At 39.9% G+C, this 18,203-nt stretch overlaps 3 protein-coding genes and 1 pseudogene across 3 annotated transcripts; 2 read left to right on the top strand and 2 right to left on the bottom strand.

The window, feature by feature from the left end:
• Positions 1–1,497: 1,497 nt before the first annotated feature.
• LOC101314563 lies at positions 1,498–2,320 on the bottom strand (annotated as a pseudogene).
• A 1,613-nt stretch (positions 2,321–3,933) lies between these two features.
• Positions 3,934–8,959, top strand: LOC101291136. The gene is made up of 6 exons (XM_004297458.1): positions 3,934–4,089; positions 4,795–6,386; positions 6,505–6,756; positions 7,164–7,244; positions 7,963–8,532; positions 8,717–8,959. Exons 2-6 carry the CDS (start codon positions 5,118–5,120, stop codon positions 8,771–8,773), a joined length of 2,229 nt encoding a protein of 742 aa, XP_004297506.1. The 5' UTR covers positions 3,934–4,089; positions 4,795–5,117; the 3' UTR covers positions 8,774–8,959.
• Positions 8,960–11,519: 2,560 nt separating this feature from the next.
• Positions 11,520–12,533, top strand: LOC101290853 (CASP-like protein VIT_17s0000g00560-like). The gene is made up of 3 exons (XM_004297457.1): positions 11,520–11,841; positions 11,930–12,053; positions 12,143–12,533. Exons 1-3 carry the CDS (start codon positions 11,639–11,641, stop codon positions 12,362–12,364), a joined length of 549 nt encoding a protein of 182 aa, XP_004297505.1. The 5' UTR covers positions 11,520–11,638; the 3' UTR covers positions 12,365–12,533.
• Positions 12,534–14,229: 1,696 nt separating this feature from the next.
• On the bottom strand, positions 14,230–16,441 carry LOC101314277 (ARMADILLO BTB ARABIDOPSIS PROTEIN 1-like). Its single transcript, XM_004298489.1, has one exon. It carries the CDS (start codon positions 16,439–16,441, stop codon positions 14,792–14,794), a length of 1,650 nt encoding a protein of 549 aa, XP_004298537.1. The 3' UTR covers positions 14,230–14,791.
• Between the last annotated feature and the right edge of the window lie 1,762 nt (positions 16,442–18,203).

Genomic DNA, 18,203 nt, shown 5'->3' with positions numbered 1-18,203 from the left:
TAGTAAACTTCATTTTTTTGCCGGTATGCTTCCGGCAAGATCCGGTGGGTTCTTGTGACATTTTTTTTCAAAACAAATCCAGTGAGACTCCGGCGATTTTCCGATCACCATCAATTTTCCGGCGACCGGTGACCGGAATCCGGCGGCCAGTGTCCGGTGACGGGAATCAGGCAACCGGTGTTCGGCGACCCGAATCCGGTGACCGGCACTGGTGTCCGGTGTGCTTCCGGGAAAGTCTTCTCTTCTTCTTTTTCTTTTTTTCTCTTTAAATAAATGTTAAGGGTAAAAAAGTCTTTTAAAATATTATTTTATTATATTTTAATAAAGATTTGTGTATTTAGGCTTAAAATAAGTACCTTGGATTTAAATGGGCTAATAAAAAAGATTATCATTGAAATGAGGTTTAACTTTTTCTATTTTGTGCAAATGGTCTTTTTCCCTCACGGATATCAAAACAGTGACATGAGTTGCATGCGAGCTGGACGCATGAGAAGATATGTTGTACACATCAAAGAGGCATGTGTAACTAAGGAATCTTCTCCTTGAGTTGTGTTTGGCTCCGCATAAGAGAAGGACCTCGTGAAGAAACAAGAAGAGGAGTTCGCATGCAAAGAGGGGACTAAATGAGGCGAGCTCCACGTGATGCTTGATTGGATAAGGGAGCAATTATCTCTAACTCAACAAGGTTCGCAAGGTTCGGAGTACGAAGTTGAAACGTTAATTGCATCTAGTTGCATCAAGCTTCCAGTAACATCTAATTGAGTACGAAGTACGAAGGTTCAAGGTTCTCAGTAACTTCTAATTGCATCCAGTAGTGGGAAGTTTACAAGGTTCGCAAGTGTTCATGAGGTGTTCTAACTCGACTCTTCTACATGGAGACAATTAGTTACGTCGCTCAAGTATAATCACATCAAATAGTGATTAACATCGCCTATGACATCTCTACGTTGAAGACTTCTACAAGTCATTGACATGTTTTGGGCCAATATATGTGGCCCTAAATAACTCTATATAAAGGAGTTCGATGATATTCTCTAAACACACTCAACAACTCAACAAAAATATGATACTACCTTCACTTCAACACAGTTGAACCTCTATACGCTCCCCGGAGCTTTGTCTTCTTTCCTTTCTTTCCAGTTAAAGCTCTGCTCGATTTCACATTGAGTATCGATATTGTGACGCTCAGGTGGACTACTGTAAGTCTTTGCCTAGTACGCAAGGTGAATATGAAGAACCCTACGGTGGAGTTGGTGCTCTCTCCATCCTCAGTCGCTTGATTAGAAGCAGAAGGCTTAACGCACCTCACTACTACAACTTCTACATTCCGCGTCCGTGCGGTGACACGCCCGCAACTACTAAAATAGACTCTGCATACCCATATTTATTAGTGTGGGCAAAACATAGTGTACTTCAAAATCTACGAAATCTTTGCCCAATGTGGCATTCTCATTTATATTTTGTAATGTGTAATTACATGTAAAACGAATAATCAATCTACACTAGGGTTCCTCCCGTCACATACTCGGTGAAGGCCAGAGCTACCAGACCCAACATGGCCAATCTCCCATTCCATAGCTGATAGCTCAGCATCTGAGGTCATCAACCCTTTTGTTTGGACTCCACAGTCACACCCTTTAACAATGGAACCAAGGATGCCACTGAAAGCAAAATACTGGTGCCAAGGAACAATGGGATTCCGCCGTTGAATAACTGAGCAAACACGTATTGACCCTTGGATAGTTCGACCGCTAGAGCCGCCACAAAGCCCGCCATTGCTAGCCTGCCGTTGATTCTCTCTGGCGCCGGTCCACTAAATGCAAAAGTGTCTGAAAACGTTGTGCTGACCTGCATTTACATGTGAAATATAAATGAAACAAGGTGTGAGTGTGACAAGGATATACGAAACCAGTAATGGCTCACAATCATATTATAAATACATATGTTTTGGGTACGTAGTCAGGTACCTTAGGAGATCGAGGAGGAAGAGGTGATGAAGGAGCTGGTGTCTGTGAACTTCCTAAGGTGCTTGGTACAGTAGTTTGTTGCTCCTTATTCTGACCATCCTGCACATAGATGACAATATTTTCTCGAATATCAATATATTAATATATATGAGTATGGAAGAATGGAAGATGCATTATGTGATATCTTGGACTAATTAAAGAGTTGGAAATATTATCTCAGCCATGGAGCGTACCCTCATGTTGGAAAACCTTTGAAGATAGCTTGGAGCATAAGTAACAGCAGAAACGTTTATCTGGTTCACTTTGTTCTTGCATGCTCCGTAAGCCACGGAGCTTCCCAGAATCGATTGCATTGCCACTGTTGACGACTAAACACTAAGAGGAGCAAAAATGTTACGATTATAGGAAATATAGAGCAGGGTAGTTTGGTCTTTTAGTTATTTAACCTAGTTGCCTTGTTATATAAACTCTTGTAATCTACATTTTACTTTATCAATGAGAATAGCCACAATTTAGCCTCTAAAGTGTTCTTGTTATTTTTTTTATATTTTCTGTATTTTAATACAATAAATCCATAATTCCTATTAAAAAATAGGCAATGAAAAGTAGCTTTTGATCGTTGAAGAAGTATGTATGCTGCTAGTTATTGACTGGAATAAGTTGCATGCCGTGGTGAGACTTATATAGTGAACTACGCCTAGTCGTACTTGTTGGATACTAGTTTTCATTTGGCATAGTGACTCACTTGGGTTCTGTTTGACCGACCACACATAGTTGTAAACATGTAATTGGCAATAGAGATGTACGTGGCTTTCTCAAACACCATGACACATTGACACTGCACAAAGCATACCAAGTGGTTAATGAGTTCTTTTCCGAGGTTACATTTGCTTTAAAAGTTCTAATATTCACCTAGTTACGCAGCACATGCCACGGTGTAGGTTGAAATTAGCAATGAAACCAAGTCGGGGGTAAAAACAACCAAACACTTAGAACTGTTGTTTGAGAGGTCAGGTGTTAAACAGCATCATAAGAACGTTTTCAGATTCAACTCACTGTGAGGGGTTAAACCGAATCAATGCTCGCAAAATTGTTCAAAGTTCAAACTTATAAGGCATATAACAAATTAATGTGCTCGGGAAAATGACATAAACCGAAAAGGGAAGAAAATTCTGGTGGAAGAAACTCAAAGGCAATGACATTGACATTGCATAGGAAACAAAGAAATGCACCATAATGCAAGACCATTAGAGATATTTATAAGAAACAAACTTCGATCGAAATGCCTCACAGTAACATATGATAAAACATCAGAAGTACCCATGCTCTCTCGTAGTAAAATATTTAAAAGATCGAGCAAGTAATCGATAGTAGGATCCATCATCCATCAAAGCAAACTTCATTCTTTGCGAGCAATAGAAGAAGTCGAGACTTCATGTGCAAGTTTAATGATAGGTAGTAGGCAGATTGGGTGGGATGAGAACTGTGCTAGCACGCACGCTCATATTCAACAAAGGAGAGCCATTCTCTGCCCTCCAAAAAAACATAAAACAAAAGGCAAAAGTCCTGGGAGAGACAGAGTTGGAGGTAGACAGGACATGTGATGCAATAATAAGTTTAGAAATTTATCAGTGGTAAAAAAGAGAGAGACCCAAGTTCCTGGTTTTGGGTTTGATCAGGTTTACTTTGGTTTGGCAACAAAGCAATGCCACCAAAACAAAGAAAGGAAAACCGAAAACCGCAGCCAGCCAGAGCCAGTCAGAAAATTCAGGATAAACTACAAAGCGTAGAGAGCTATTCATTCATTGATTAATTCATGACTCACAATTTTTAATTTTTTTCAAAATTGGTTTTCCTTTTTGTTTATTGATAAAAATTGGGAGGCCATCACCAAATCTTCAATCACCACTATCCTAACCCCCAACGCAACCCAACACATCATCATCATCATCATCCTTTTACACACACAAAAGGCAGAGCATGGAAATCATCGGAATTGCAAAGAGAATTCGAGTTAGAAGAAAGAAGAAGAGGCTTGTTGAATAACCCACAAGGAAAAGAAGCTTTTTATTCATTTGGAAAGTCTTGTGCAATCAAAGTTCCAATCTTTGATCATCTTTAGGTGCGTTTCTATCATAAACAGATACCCTTTTGGTTTCTGGTGTTGTTTTGTTTTACTTTATTTATTTATTTGTTATTGATCAAGTATTGCTCTATTGTGGTTTGATGAGGAAAAGAAGTGGCATTTAATTCTGGGTCTTATGGTTTTTCTTGTTTGGCTTTCTGGGTATTAGTGATTGAATTGGAAAGTTAGTTGCATCTGTGAGTTTTATGTTAAACAGCTGAAGAATCTAACTGACAAAGTCTGTGAAAGATTTTATGTACTTACAAAACATTTGGGTTGTTGATAATCTGGACTGAGCTTCTTATCTTCTTGCAGTCCTTATTTGTTTGTTATTCGATCATGTCAAAGTGTTTCAGTACTTGTTTGATCAGATATTACAATGGGGGTTTGACATTTGCGTATGTGTTAAAAGGTTTTATTTTCTAGGAGTATCTGTTATGAAGATTCTTCATTGTTATTGGATTCTATGAATTGAAGCTGCCAAATTGAGTCTTCTTGGAATCTAAGTCATTTGATTCACTTCTGTTTTTTGCATTACTCTAAGTCTTTATTATAGTTTTGGATTTTGTTTTACATCAGTTGTAACGGTAAAGGTTAAGTTGGGTTAGATTTCAGTTGCTTAAACTTTTCCAAATGACAATAGGGCGTAGTCCTGTATTTAGATTGTCAATCACCAGTTTCTGACTAAGCTTATAATAACAGGACGGGGCATTGATATCTGGAACAACCATGAACTGCTTATTTCTGCTCAAGTGCCTTGTGATCTGATGAAAGAAATAGTCGAGATGCAGATATAGGGGTAGGCATGTGCAGCATAGTATATTAGCTTTACTTTAAATGTGTAGTCAGATGCTACTTAGAAGTGCTCCTCTCATATTTAGGAAGTTATAGATGGTTGAGCAACTTGAAACCGTTTGATCACTTGGAAGATAGAAATGCAACTTGATTCTTATGCACAAATGCACTGAGAAGAAGGGAAAAGAAGCAAAGTTAACTAAGGACTTTATCTTGAAATTCTTTTGAAGATGGGCTTGCCTCAAGTGTCTTCTAGCAGTATTGCTGAGGAAGTGGCAGCATCACTATGCACTTTTATGCAACCTCCATCCAGAATTGCTGGCGTGAGTAGCTGTGATTTAAGTGGTTTGCATGGGGGAAACATGGGAAATCACATGCAGGATATGACATGCTCTTATTCTGGAGAGCTCCAAAGGAACACCATGACAGAGATTCCAAATAAACCAGATTTTTCGAATATGTGTACTGGTCGATCAAACATGCATTCCTTGAAGATCAACATCATGGAACAAAATAACTGGTTGAGTCAGAAAGTAGGTCCAAATGTTCAGACATCTATTCCCAGAATTGTTGGTTTTGAACCAAGAAACTTTAATTCTCCTCTTGATTTGTTCAATGCAAACCGACATTCTTCTAGTGGGGTGGCTGTCACAGGCGACACAAATGAGGCCACTGGGTTAGTAGCCAGGAAACGGTTATCGTCTCCTTTGAATGGAATGCATCTCCAAGATCAATTTAATGGCAATTCTCTAAACATTGGTGATGGGATCCATAAGACCTTTGGATGCGAAGATGGCTCTAATGTTCCCACATTTCAAGAGCATAAAAAAGCTCACATTGGCAACTCCAGTTGTTTCGGTTCTACTATTTGGTCTGCATCTTGTTCCCCAGAGTGGAAGTATTCATTGGATGAGAAGTGTACTATAAACTCCTCCTTTGTAGTTGATGGTCCTTTGCTTGAAACCAAGGAGCCAAAATCACATAATCAGTTCATATCATCATCTGGACTTGATCACTCCCCAGAAACGATAAAGGTAAGGTCACAGTCTGGAGCAATAGCCATAAATTCAAGAAAGGTGGCGCTACATCCACTTTCTTTATCTCCTCTTGGCCCAAAATTTCCTGAAAGAGTGAAATTTGGAGAACTCTGCGGGGATCATACACCAAAGGCAGATGATGATTACATTATGACTTTGAAGAACATGGACCCTTCACTCGATGGGACTATCCCAGGCATGTCAGCTTCTTGGAAAGAGGAGACTTTTAGGGCTCCAAGTAATTCATTGGAAGATGTCGATATTTTGCAGAAAAAGTTTGTCCTCTTTAGTCCTGAGAGTCCCAACGGGATGCAACAGCAATGGAATCAGGATTTGAAATCCAAGTCGGAAGCTGTTAAATTAGCTCGAAGCCTCACTGGACTGCCTGTTAGGAGGTCCTTGGTGGGTTCATTTGAGGAATCCCTCTTGTCTGGCCGACTGGTATCAGCAAAGGTTAATCAGGTTAGCATTGACACTCCTGTAATATGATAAATGGTTTGCTGCATCTACAACTTCACTGTCCATCCTCTGAGTCATTTTATCTGTTTCTCTCATTACTTTGGCATTTCTTTTTTTGCAGAGAATTGATGGTTTTCTAGCTGTTCTGAATGTTACTGGAGGAAATTTCTCCCCAAAATCACAAAAACTTCCATTTGCCGTGACCAGTGTGGATGGAGAGAACTACTTGCTGTATTATTCATCAATAGATCTTGCTGGGAGAAGGACATCAGAAATGTATGGAGGACCCAAGATGAAAAGAAGCCTTAGCATGGATGATTCACAAGCAGACAGGAACCGTCTACGAATACCTATGAAAGGCCGCATACAACTGGTAATACATAGAAAGTAGAGAGAACTTATGCTATCATTTCTCTTCATGAGATACAATAAAGTTGGGAAAAGATGTTTACTGTCAATCAAAGCTTTCTATGAGTTTTGAAATGGCAGGGTTATGCTGTTGTCAATAGTTGTTTGTGTTGTCTGGATGTCTATGTCTCATGTGGATAACACTTGAGCTATGGAAATTATTTAAGTTAGATTTTAGGAGAAAAGAATAGCATATTTATAAAGGTGGTGAAGAGGACAGGATTTCTTTCTTGTTATATCTGCAATGGTGCAAGCTGTGATTCTAATTAACAGTGTTCAATTACTTTCATGTAGTCGTACATATTGACTGACATCTGATGGTCAGGCCAAACGTTGTTTGCCATACTCTTATTAACTGAATTGGTATGGCAGGTTCTCAGCAATCCAGAGAAGACACCAATTCACACATTCATCTGTAACTACGACTTGAGTGACATGCCAACCGGTAGCAAGGTAATCAGGAAGTACTAAAGTAGAAAAGGAACAATTATCTTTAAGGTTTTGGAAGTCTTATGCACGATAATTGATGTTTGAAATCTCTTTGATCTCCGCCTTCACATGATTTAAACTTCAGTTTATCTTGATTTGATCTGCATTTTGATATTAAATAACTGAGTGTTTCCCTTGTGTCATCAATTATGATTATAAAATGATGGTGTTTAAGATGTCCTTGCATATCCTCTGAAAGTAATAGCATAGTAAGAGTAGGAACTCAGTTTTTAATACATATAATGAGGAAGATTATTGAAATTGTATGGTACCACATGCATGGAAACCCGTATAAACCAGGTAAGCCAGAAATACAACTGTGAATGTATTAAAATTTTAGGTGACAAGAGTTATAGAGGATTCAAAGTAACTGCTAGGCCTATTGAAGTCAGTTGGTCAACCCAAGCTCTTATCTAGTTATGGAATCCCAACCTGAGTTAGTCTTATTTGTGATCTGCTTGGATATTCCCTAACCTGTGCATGTTTACGTAATGGTAAGTTCTTTTATATGATTACAATTCTGTATGAACTGCTTTATTTTCCTTTCAACCTGCAAAATCTGTAACAACTGAACTGACATAAAAGCAAAAGTCCAATTTTCTAGAACTATATGGAATTTTTTTTATTTACTTGAGATCTTATTATGTTCATTTGTCTTGCACATTCTTCAAATGAAATACAGACATTCTTGCGCCAAAAGATCACTCTTGCCTCTTCTGAAGCAACCTTGAAGACTCAAAATGGAAGACCTATGGAGTCTGGTGAAGAAACTAATTCAAATCCATCTTTGATCCTAGACACTGCTAATTCTTTTCAGCTAAATGGGTTTAATGTTGCACATAAAATAAGAACTGCAAAGCAGTGTGTAAAAGGATCAAATACAGGAGATTCTGATTACACCAATGACACAGTCAATCTTGGTGAGCTCAATTCTTGTAGATATGAAAAGACCGATGAGATGGACAACATGACAACGGGTATATACCATATCAGTGAAAATAAGTCTCAGCATAGCCCTTCAAAGATTAGAAAGAATACTACTGGTTCTGGTGTTCTACGTTATGCTCTTCACCTTCGCTTCTTGTGCCCTTTCCCTAAGAAATCTTCAAGGTCAGTGCAGAGATGTAAAGCAGATCCCTCATCTGGAGAAGTGAGAAACAATTTGAACACTGAAGGGGAGCGGCGCTTCTACTTGTATAATGATTTGAGGGTGGTTTTTCCTCAACGTCAGACGGACTCTGATGAGGGCAAGGTATATTATTTGCAACACTTCACATACACAATATACGTATATATTCAATTTAGTTGTTTCCTTTCGATCAAAAAAAAAAAATCCAGTTGCTTCCTTTGTTTGTTTAATTTTCAATTTATTGGTCATCAGTTCTTGTGCCTGAGGCATTCAATTACTCACACCTATGAATGTTCACATGTTGCAGTTACATGTGGAGTACCACTTTCCTTCAGACCCGAAATACTTCGATATCAGCAACTAGAAGGGGAACATGACATTCTCTGCTTAGATAGATAATCTGTTTATCAGTAGTCTCAGTATGTACATATTTGTACATTCATTTCCCATCATCTTTTGGGGCAATTGCCCCATTTAAGCTGTATATAGTCATCACAATAATCATTCAATTCAATAAATCTGCCCCTCACACCTGTAGATATACTAGTACAAATCATTTCGATTACTGCTCTAACTTGAAGTACTGCATGTTGTTTTACATTTTGGCATAGGATTCTCTGGCAGAAGGTTTTTGTTATCGGTTGAAGATGTTAGATATACAGTTGATCCGACTTTTTGGTTCTAAATATATGAAACGATGTCAGGCTTTGGTTTTTTCCGTTCATCTGTCCATAAACATTTCGTCTGGGACTTAAATTCCTTCTTTTCTGTTTCTCTTGTCATGTAAGATGATTCTGCTTTTCTGCTCAAAATGGTGATTATTGTGTCAGCTAATTCAGCCTTAGCTGGTACTTGTTATCACGAAGGGAAAGGGCAGGCACTTGTTTTCCTGAAACGTAGTAATCTATGATTTCCTCCAAGTCTTGTTATGCAACAAGCCAACAACCACTTATGCTATATGGAAATAGCCAAATAGGAAACCAATTAATCATGATCGTAATTAGAAGCTGTCAGTTATTTGCATACCCGTTTCTCTAATATTATTGCATCCTAACTTTGCTAGCAAGCAATATTCCCCTAGGCCCTAACAGTTAGGATTACTGCATCCATTACTTGTCCAGCTCTCTCATAAGAGATAGCAGCCTTTGTTGGAAATCAGTGAACTTTTGGTAAATTGGAATTGGAACGTAGCTAGCATCAACACATAATCACACACTATCAGGATCAATACAAATGCTCTTGGTCTCTACGACACTCCAAGTGGCTCTTTTACTAGGAGTTTTATAAGGAGAAGGCTTGTCTTTATAAGAAAATCACAGGCTAAAACTAAAACATACACATAGCCAATCATAATTCCCAAATAAGCATGCGAGTGTGCAACCAAGCCAAGCACCGTGTATTGTACATGCCACTATCTAGTATATGTAGCGATACCACTGAAAATTGATAGAAGAGGAAAAAATTGTGGATATATTGCATGAAAAACATGCGTTCTCGACTGAAATTGAACCAAAGACGAAAAAAGAAAAGAGATAAAACAAATAAAAAGAGGTGAACTGTGAGTACCAATGTGATATGCTTACGCCATGTTTGTTGCTTCCAGATGTCCAATGAGTCATGACATGTTCTTCTTCTATCTTTGCTATTCTTAGCAAGTCTTGAATCGAATAACATTACTGCTTATGCTGCATTTCTATACACAAATTAAACTTTCCAGTATAAACTAAACTAGTTTTACGATTTAGCTACAGTTTGGAATCAAAATGATCGAGCAGGCGGTTTTTGATGATGTTAGTCAATGAAGTGTTGTTCATTGTGAAGAATGATGTCCAAAACTACTAGTAAAGTATGATATCTATGTTCTAAAGCTTGTTTAAACTTTTGGGCAACATCACCTTTTATTTGCTTAACCAGATATAATTTTGACAACTTAAACTTATGAAACACAGACATTCATTACCAAATTCCAGCAGCAAATGCTGGACATGAAAACATGCATTTTGGTTTGGTGCATATGAGATCAGATTGGTGTTCATCAATTTGATATTATACTGCTTACAGTAACCTTACATATCGATCTATGGTGATAAAGGGGGACGTGATTAACTTCCATACTAAGGCATTGAATATATATGGTTGAGCTAGCTAGGGTTCTTGCAGCTTTTGCGAAACCCCATTCCCCAAGCTTCCTTTATCTGATTGAAGCTTTGGGAAAGTGTCACTTTAGACAAAAAAAAAGTGTCACTTTAGAGTTTAGACAAGAACTTTTAAACTTGCATGAGTTCTACCAAGTTAAACGAAAAGGGTTTTGCATTGTTTGGCTTTACAAATCTAGCTCACCGCTGAAATTTCCCCAAGCTTTTACTGAATGGATGCTGGACTAACTGATAGGTACCTGTTATATATGGGTGATTCAGACTTCCACACCTATGTGCATGCAGTAAATGATATAGTTGAAGAAAGGTAAACTTTTGATCACTGATAACCTGCAATATGGGAACCCAATTCATTTTGTATCAACATATTTTCTTTCTTTAGAGTGAAAAGTGACAAATATGGTCTTGATTTATGTCAACAGTATATATCACGAACAGAGGTATATAATATTACATGGGCCAAAATAAGTGGTTTTTCTAGGTCAATGAAGTTAAGTGAATAATGCCATAACAATTGATGGAAATTTTAAAAGAATTGGTTGCATGCATAACCATTTTTGTTTCTTTCTTTAATTTGTATTATTCTTTTATGATTCAAAATGTTCTTGGTTGATATTTACTTGAGAATCTTTTTTCACTTTTTTATTGTTGAATTTGACCAATATGTCATTGTGATTACTGTGGAGATCACTCACTAGTCACTAGTCACTAGTCACTGCAAAGTGTAAACAGTCAAACTAGTAACTTCCACCTAAAAGGATGATCAAGCCTAACTATGGATGGTCAACCAAACTATGCAAAATATGCAAGTTAATATAATAGTTGAGTGGTAATATTTTAAGTAAAACACCATAACCCATTTTCCTCTTCAACTGACACAACATTACTCTCAAACTCCAAAGATTCCTCACTTTCTTTCTTCTATAAATGCTTTCTATCAGTTACCACTTCTTTGCCTCTGCCTAATAACTTTCTATCTAGCTATTACTTCTCTTCCTGTCCCTCCTCTCTTTTCTCCAATTGTTGTTGTTGTTCTTCTTTCTTCTTGAATCACCACCACCCAAGAATCTCACATGGCAACCATAGAAGCCAAGCTTCAGCCAAACCCTCCTGTGATGAAAAGCCAAAAGCTTTTTCTTGGTGTTCAAATTTGGTTGAGGACTTTTGCCATGGCCACTACATTAGCTGCAACTTGGATCACAATCACAAGCAAACAGTCCACTGAGATTGTTGGCATAACCTTTGATGCTAGATATAGCTACTCCTCTGCCTTCAAGTAATTATACTTTCATTTTATTTTTTTTCCAAAAGAAAGTGATCTATGTTGTCTGGTTTGGTTAATTAATTTTTTTGTATGTTTTCAGGTTCTTGGCTTTTGCAAATGCTGTTGTGAGTGCTTGTTGTTTGGTGTCCTTGCTCCTTGTTTTCCTTCTCCATCTTCAAGGCTCAAATCCCAATCACTACTTCTTCTTGTTCCTCCATGATTTGGTATGTATGCTATTGCTAAACAACTAATTTGTTGTATTATAAAGAAAGTACTATTGTTTGACATGACCGTCTTATTCTGAGTGCTGCAGTTCATTATGTGCTTGGTTCTTGCTGGATGCGCGGCTGCAACTGCGATAGGGTTTGTGGGGCGGTATGGGAACAGCCACACTGGTTGGAGTCCAATTTGTGATCACTTTGATAAGTTCTGTCACAGAGTGTCAATATCTGTGATTCTCTCCTACTTATCTCTCATAATTTTGCTGATGCTTACTGTTGGCTCAGCAATCAAGTCTAGACAGATTCGGGTTTAGATTAGAAGTTGTACTACTGGTTGTGATATTCAGCTGCTGTTGTAGTTTCTTGTTGTAGAATTTCTTATTTTCTTTCAAGGCTATGTTGTGTACTAGTGTTGCAGAAGAAGCGTTATATGAAATGTAGGTCTTTGTTGATGGAAGTAGATCTTCGTTGGTGTTATTATGCACAGCTGGAATAGTATTGATGTGTCTGAGAAATGTGTTGGATAATAAATTTCTACAAAGTTTGGATGCTTTTTTTTTCACAGCAAGACTAATGATAAAGACTTAAAAGAGTGATTAAGGTTGATGGAGATGATTAAGGCACCACGAAGCGTCGTTAAGACTTAAGATTGGTGAAGTATGTGATAATATCTGACCGAAACTGGATTGACGATAGATTAGCACAGGCATCAAGTATGTTGCACCACCTAATTACTTCCAAGAAATGACAACATTGATTGCAGGTTCTTTGTGTGACTTGACGAAAAAATAGACACTCTTTACAAAATGCACAGAGGGGGAGATTACAGAGGAGATGGAGCTGCATTCGCCGAAGCTGACATTCTTCGCAAGCTCATCTTCCTGCCACCGGATAGTTTCATTCTGTTTCTTCTGATCTAAAGCAGTAGATGGTTTCAAACTCTGGCTCTGGAATTCTCGTCCGGGTTTGAGAGGAAGCTAGCTAGCTAGTAGGGGGACCATTCTCTGTTTCCACTTTCTAGTACAGGAGGTATCAGAGTTGGTTCTCCTTTCATCACAGTAAGCTCAAAGGCTTTGTCACTGTTATTCCAATCATATTTTCTCAAGTTCTCTGTAATGTACATTAGAATCTCACATGATCAAGGTGATGGAAGTTCTTAATGGACAGGATCATCGTTCTCTATTCATGACAGGAGATTTGGGCCCAAGAACTCTCATGTTACTGTTATTGTGAGTACTTACAAACCCAAATCCAACAATCGGGATATTGATGGGAAGGTAGCCCTTGCCCTCCTATCGAGGCAACTTCACTCACCTACTCTCCCATATATTACCATTGCTAGCTCATTATCAATCTGCCCCCAGGTCGCTCCTTCAGGAATCCAATGCCCCTACGAATCCAAATTGTAAGGTAAGGCTACCGAGGCCAAGAGATGCCTCTGTAGTCCGAGATGTTCTACTGAGACTCGGCAGAATAGCAAAAGGGTTGTGAAAGCAAATTATTTCAGAACAGACACCATATGTTCCGACTTTAAAGTTCAAATAGAACAACAATATACAGGTGTGTACTTTTTTTTGACAAAGTGAGGACAAGCTTAACATTCTTTTGTTCTCCGAAAGATTCCACCAGAGGAATAAAGAGATTCTGAAATGGACTACCAAAAGTCCAAAACCTGAGGCTGTTCAAATTCACAGCTGTAAAATTCATATCCAACTGGGGAATAATGCAGCAAAGTATACCAGAGTAGACTTTCAATTCCATCCCTGTTTTACAGGCAGGAGTTAATTCTGACTTTATATAATAACACTACCTCCAAACCACAACTGCAAATAGTTTAAAGCAGGCAATGTTTAGGTGATTGCCAACACAAGAGTGCAAAACTGGGCACCCATTAGGATAAATGCACATGCTCACATGGTTCATAACCCACAAAACTCCACTAGGATCGTCAAAATTCCATCTATACTACCAAATTGACTGAAAATGCTATGGCAAGGGCATCGACACAAGTTCTATGGAAAACCATGAACAGCATTCATTTAGGAACTTAAACTTGGGAGCCAAGAGCTAAAGATGAAAGAAAATGGATGCAGAAGAGGATAAGATGATGCTGGTCGGCGGTGCAAACCAATGTATGAGAAGCTGGCAGTACCAGAGAGGAACATATTACACAGAAGTGCAAATAATCAAGCACATGCTTCTGGCCCACCTTTGTTCTGTATTATTGAGAAGAACCTCCAAGTCCTAACTACCAAATAATACAATCTCATGGTTTTGTGCTTGAACAAAACTCAGAAATTGGACACAATAGGTATTCATATACTGGATTTGCCGAGATAAGCAAAACTCATACAAAGATAAAGGTTTGATCAACAATGAAGAACTAACCATTGCAGTGAAAGTCTACAAAGAAATGGAATTTGAACACCTAACTCAAATTCCAAATGTGTACAAGAGCAGTTTGAAGCATGAACCCATAAATTAGGCAGCAATATCAATTATTGACTTTTGGTTCAGAAAACTTAGAATGCCTATCCAGTTAGGTCACCAAACCTAGATACATCATACAACTAAACTAACAAAATGTAATTCCTAGACATAAATAAGCACAAATTATAAACAAGGGAGAAAATCAAAAACCAAAATCAACAGTAATCACAACTATTGTACAGACAGATCAATGAATCATCTTCATGTGTACCTATACTTGGTATGCGTCACTTGGACGTTGTCTTCGATTGTTAAGATCTGGTAAAAACACCCCAAATTTTACTACGACAAAGGCTTTCCAAGAGCTTTTGAGACCCCTCTACTTCCAAATCAAGCAGTTTCTGCAAATGTACACATGCACCGGCAGCCACCATTTGCTTCTTGCACTTCTTCGAATGCACAAGTGCCGCTAACACAGCAACAGGGTACTTCTTATCCAACTTCTTCAAAGAAGGGTTTAAGAGCTGAACTGTACTCAAAATCGCCCCTTCAGTTTTCCTAAAAATCTTCCTATTGTCAGCATAAAGCAACAATGCCGACAAGGCCTTCGCAGCGGCTTCCTTCTCTTCCACTGCTTTGCCATCCAACATCTTCACCAGAGGCGGAATGCAGCCACGTTCCCCCATCTCCTTCCTAGTTCTCGAGCAGAACCCCAGCTCGTAAACCGCCTTAGCCGCCTGAATCCTCACCCCCAACACACCACAATTCATCACCTCAACAATCTTAGTCACAAACCCCTCCGCCACAATAGCTTCCGCAATTAGAGAGCAAGAAGCCAGGTGCGTCAGCAACTCCACCGCAGCCTCAAGACTTCGATTATTACCACACCCGGAGTCCAAGAAATTCTTCAAGCATGTAATCCCGCCCTCCCTAAATACCAAAACCTTCTGGCTTTCGCTATCGGATACCAAATGACTCAAACATCCAATCGCATTCTCCTGCGCTAAAGCCGTCCCGGAACTCGCCAGCCCCAACAGAACTCCAACTCCATTCTCCTCAATAAAATTCTCCTTATTCTCAGCAAAAGCAGCCAAATTCCTCAGCACACCGGCCGCCGAGGCTTGCGATCCCGGCGTGCCGTCCTGGCAGATATCCAGGAGCAATGAAACGCCGCCTCTGGAAATAGCTCTGGCATTGTCCTTGGAAAAGCTCAAAGCTTGAAGCGCCACGCAGGCCTTCTCCTTGGCGAAGCCACTCCCGGAGTCCAGAACCCTCAGCAAGTGATTCAGCAGCAGCAGCCCCTCGGCAGCCAGAACATTCCTGCTGCTCTCCACCATCGCCACCATCGAAACCGCCGCCACGGCGTTCTCCTTCATCTCGTAACCGCTCGAATCGAGAAGCTTCACCAGCACCGGAACGATCCCCTGCGCGACGGCGATCATGACATTCTTGTCGTCCTCCTGGAGAAGCGCCAGCAGCGCCTCCATGGCGGAGCCACGCGACTCGGCGCCGCCGATTTGGAGGCGCGTGACGAGGTTCCGGCACTCGGCGCGTACGGTCTCGCGCTTCGAGGAGGAGCTGAAGCCGGCGGTGTCGTGGAGGACGCCGCTCTTGAAGAGAATCTCGCCGTCGCGGAGGTGGAGATCGAGCTTGGCGAGGACGGAATCGACGTCGCTCTGAGTCCGGAGCTTCCCCTCCGACGAATTCGCGGCATGGCAGCGGCGGGCGAGGGTGACGGCGTCGCGGAGGGTGTAGGCGACGGAGTGGAGGAGGTCGAGGGAGAGAGAGTTGGTTTTGGCGGTGGGGAAGTCGGAGAAGTCGGTGAGCTGGGCCTGGAGGTCGGTGAGCTTGGACTGGATTAAGGCCCATTTGCCCTTGAAAATCTGGATGAGCGGGATTTCCGAGGAGAGAGAACGGAGGAGGTCGGTGCAGACGGCGATGGGGTCGTTGTCGTCTTTCATGGCGGAGGAGGAGAAGTTAGGGTTTAGAGAGAAAAGGCGGAGGAGGAGAGTGGTGTTGGGTTGGAGTAGACTAAACATGTGAAGGTGCTGAAGAAGAAGAAGAAGGAGGACTAGCGGGGAGGGTGCTGACGTGGAGGACTGGCTGTGGTGGCTGCGGAGACGCAACTGGCGGGCGTGGTTTTCACGGGTTTGACGGCGTTCGGTTAGCTCTTCAGTTGAGTATAGAGTGTTGGGATGGTAATGTAACACTGAGTTTGAAGAAATTTTGGTTAGATTTTTCTCTGCTTTTTACTGCCTAGTTTGATCGAGAAATATAATAAAAACTGCGACTTATATAGAGAGTTTTTATGAGAACAAACAGTTCCCAAAGATACAAGGATATAATGAAATTAGGAAGGTGATGATATCTGATTTTACAAAATAGGGATTAAATTCCAACTTTATCACTATAAAAGGAAAACAAATTTATCTATTAGTACGATCTAATAAGGAAAGATAATTCAAATAAGAAGAAGGATATCAATGTTAGTTTTGTACCTCAAGAAAGTTAACATCACATTCTTTGATGTTTCATGTATCTTGGTGGCAACATTATATCGAGATGACCACGTACTTTCCTAATTACATAATGTTGTCTTACTTATTTCCTAATTAAATAATGTTTTGAGTTCGTTCATTATTTGTGTTGCCTACTTTCTTACCTGATATACCTTTATCAAAAATTTAATAATCATGAACGGGAGCAAGTGAAATAGAAAGAAAAATCAAATTGTTATTGATTTAGAATGATTGATTTTTTTTTTTAATAATCAGACTTCTGAGTATTTAAGAATAAATTTAAATTTCTTGATAAAAAGATGGAGGACATGCGCCAGTTCCCGATTTATTCCTAAACATTTACAGTAAACACATAAATTTAATTACTCCATAATCTCTCCCTCCCAATATTAATCACTCCCTCCGATTTTAATTAAGGTGTGGCGTTTACCGTCTACTAAACCGTCCGTGTAGCAGAGGCATAGCGCGTGGAGAAAGCTCACCCACGTTGAGGATTTATAACGAATCGGAAAACGAGCCGGACGAATAGCGGTCCAATCTCTCTTTCTCTCTCTCTCCGTGGACCGAAGCGACTGAGTCACACACAACCGCGCAGCAGCAGCAGCCTGCGGGGCCCATACCCCTTTCTTCTCAATCAATTATGCGAGAAAGTGAGAGAGAGACAGGTGCGACAGCGAAGGTTCCCCAGGTCGCCCCTGCTCTTTCTCTCACAGCCAGCCCCGTCATCTCTCCCCGTTACCGTCACCCCGCATCTCAGCCGTCGGATCTCTCAGGTTTGCTTTGACCTTAAGTATGTGACTTTTTGGCGGGGGGGAAAGTACCGCGTCTTTCTTTTCCTCTCTTATTACGTCATAAACGTCTTAATAACGTTTTTAATTTCCTTTTATTTATTGCACCATTTATTTTCTGGTATTTATGCTTTGACTATGTTTGGTAACTATGATAGGAATAGTATAGGATATTTAACCAGATAAGATTAGATTAAGATTGAATTAATTTTAATTTTTTCATGTGTTCAGATAAGAAGATTATGGCAGGATAGGATAAATAACAGTATGTTCATTGTTCATCATCTTTTCCATCCCTCCTCCAAAACCACGTACTCCAAGTTCCTTTGTGTCTCCACCGGCGTCGGCCATGACCACAATTCTCTCACAGCTCCATATCACTGACTTTACGGTGACTGTATTCTTACTATGACGAG

The sequence above is a fragment of the Fragaria vesca genome, linkage group LG4, assembly GCF_000184155.1.
Source record: "Fragaria vesca subsp. vesca linkage group LG4, FraVesHawaii_1.0, whole genome shotgun sequence".
Taxonomy (NCBI): domain Eukaryota; kingdom Viridiplantae; phylum Streptophyta; class Magnoliopsida; order Rosales; family Rosaceae; genus Fragaria; species Fragaria vesca.
The sequence above is the reverse complement of the archived record's forward strand: the minus strand, read 5'-3'. Positions and strand labels throughout refer to the sequence as shown.

What these genes read in the sequence shown, in the direction of transcription:
- LOC101291136 (XM_004297458.1), top strand. Translation starts at nt 5,118, where the DNA reads ATGGGCTTGCCTCAAGTGTCTTCTAGCAGTATTGCTGAGGAAGTGGCA. An exon ending in TATCAGCAAAGGTTAATCAG is followed by an intron (nt 6,387 to 6,504) that starts GTTAGCATTGAC and finishes CTTTTTTTGCAG; the next exon opens with AGAATTGATGGTTTTCTAGC. An exon ending in CGGACTCTGATGAGGGCAAG is followed by an intron (nt 8,533 to 8,716) that starts GTATATTATTTG and finishes CACATGTTGCAG; the next exon opens with TTACATGTGGAGTACCACTT.
- LOC101290853 (XM_004297457.1), top strand. Translation starts at nt 11,639, where the DNA reads ATGGCAACCATAGAAGCCAAGCTTCAGCCAAACCCTCCTGTGATGAAA. An exon ending in AGCTACTCCTCTGCCTTCAA is followed by an intron (nt 11,842 to 11,929) that starts GTAATTATACTT and finishes GTATGTTTTCAG; the next exon opens with GTTCTTGGCTTTTGCAAATG. An exon ending in TCTTGTTCCTCCATGATTTG is followed by an intron (nt 12,054 to 12,142) that starts GTATGTATGCTA and finishes TGAGTGCTGCAG; the next exon opens with TTCATTATGTGCTTGGTTCT.
- LOC101314277 (XM_004298489.1), bottom strand. Translation starts at nt 16,441, where the DNA reads ATGAAAGACGACAACGACCCCATCGCCGTCTGCACCGACCTCCTCCGT.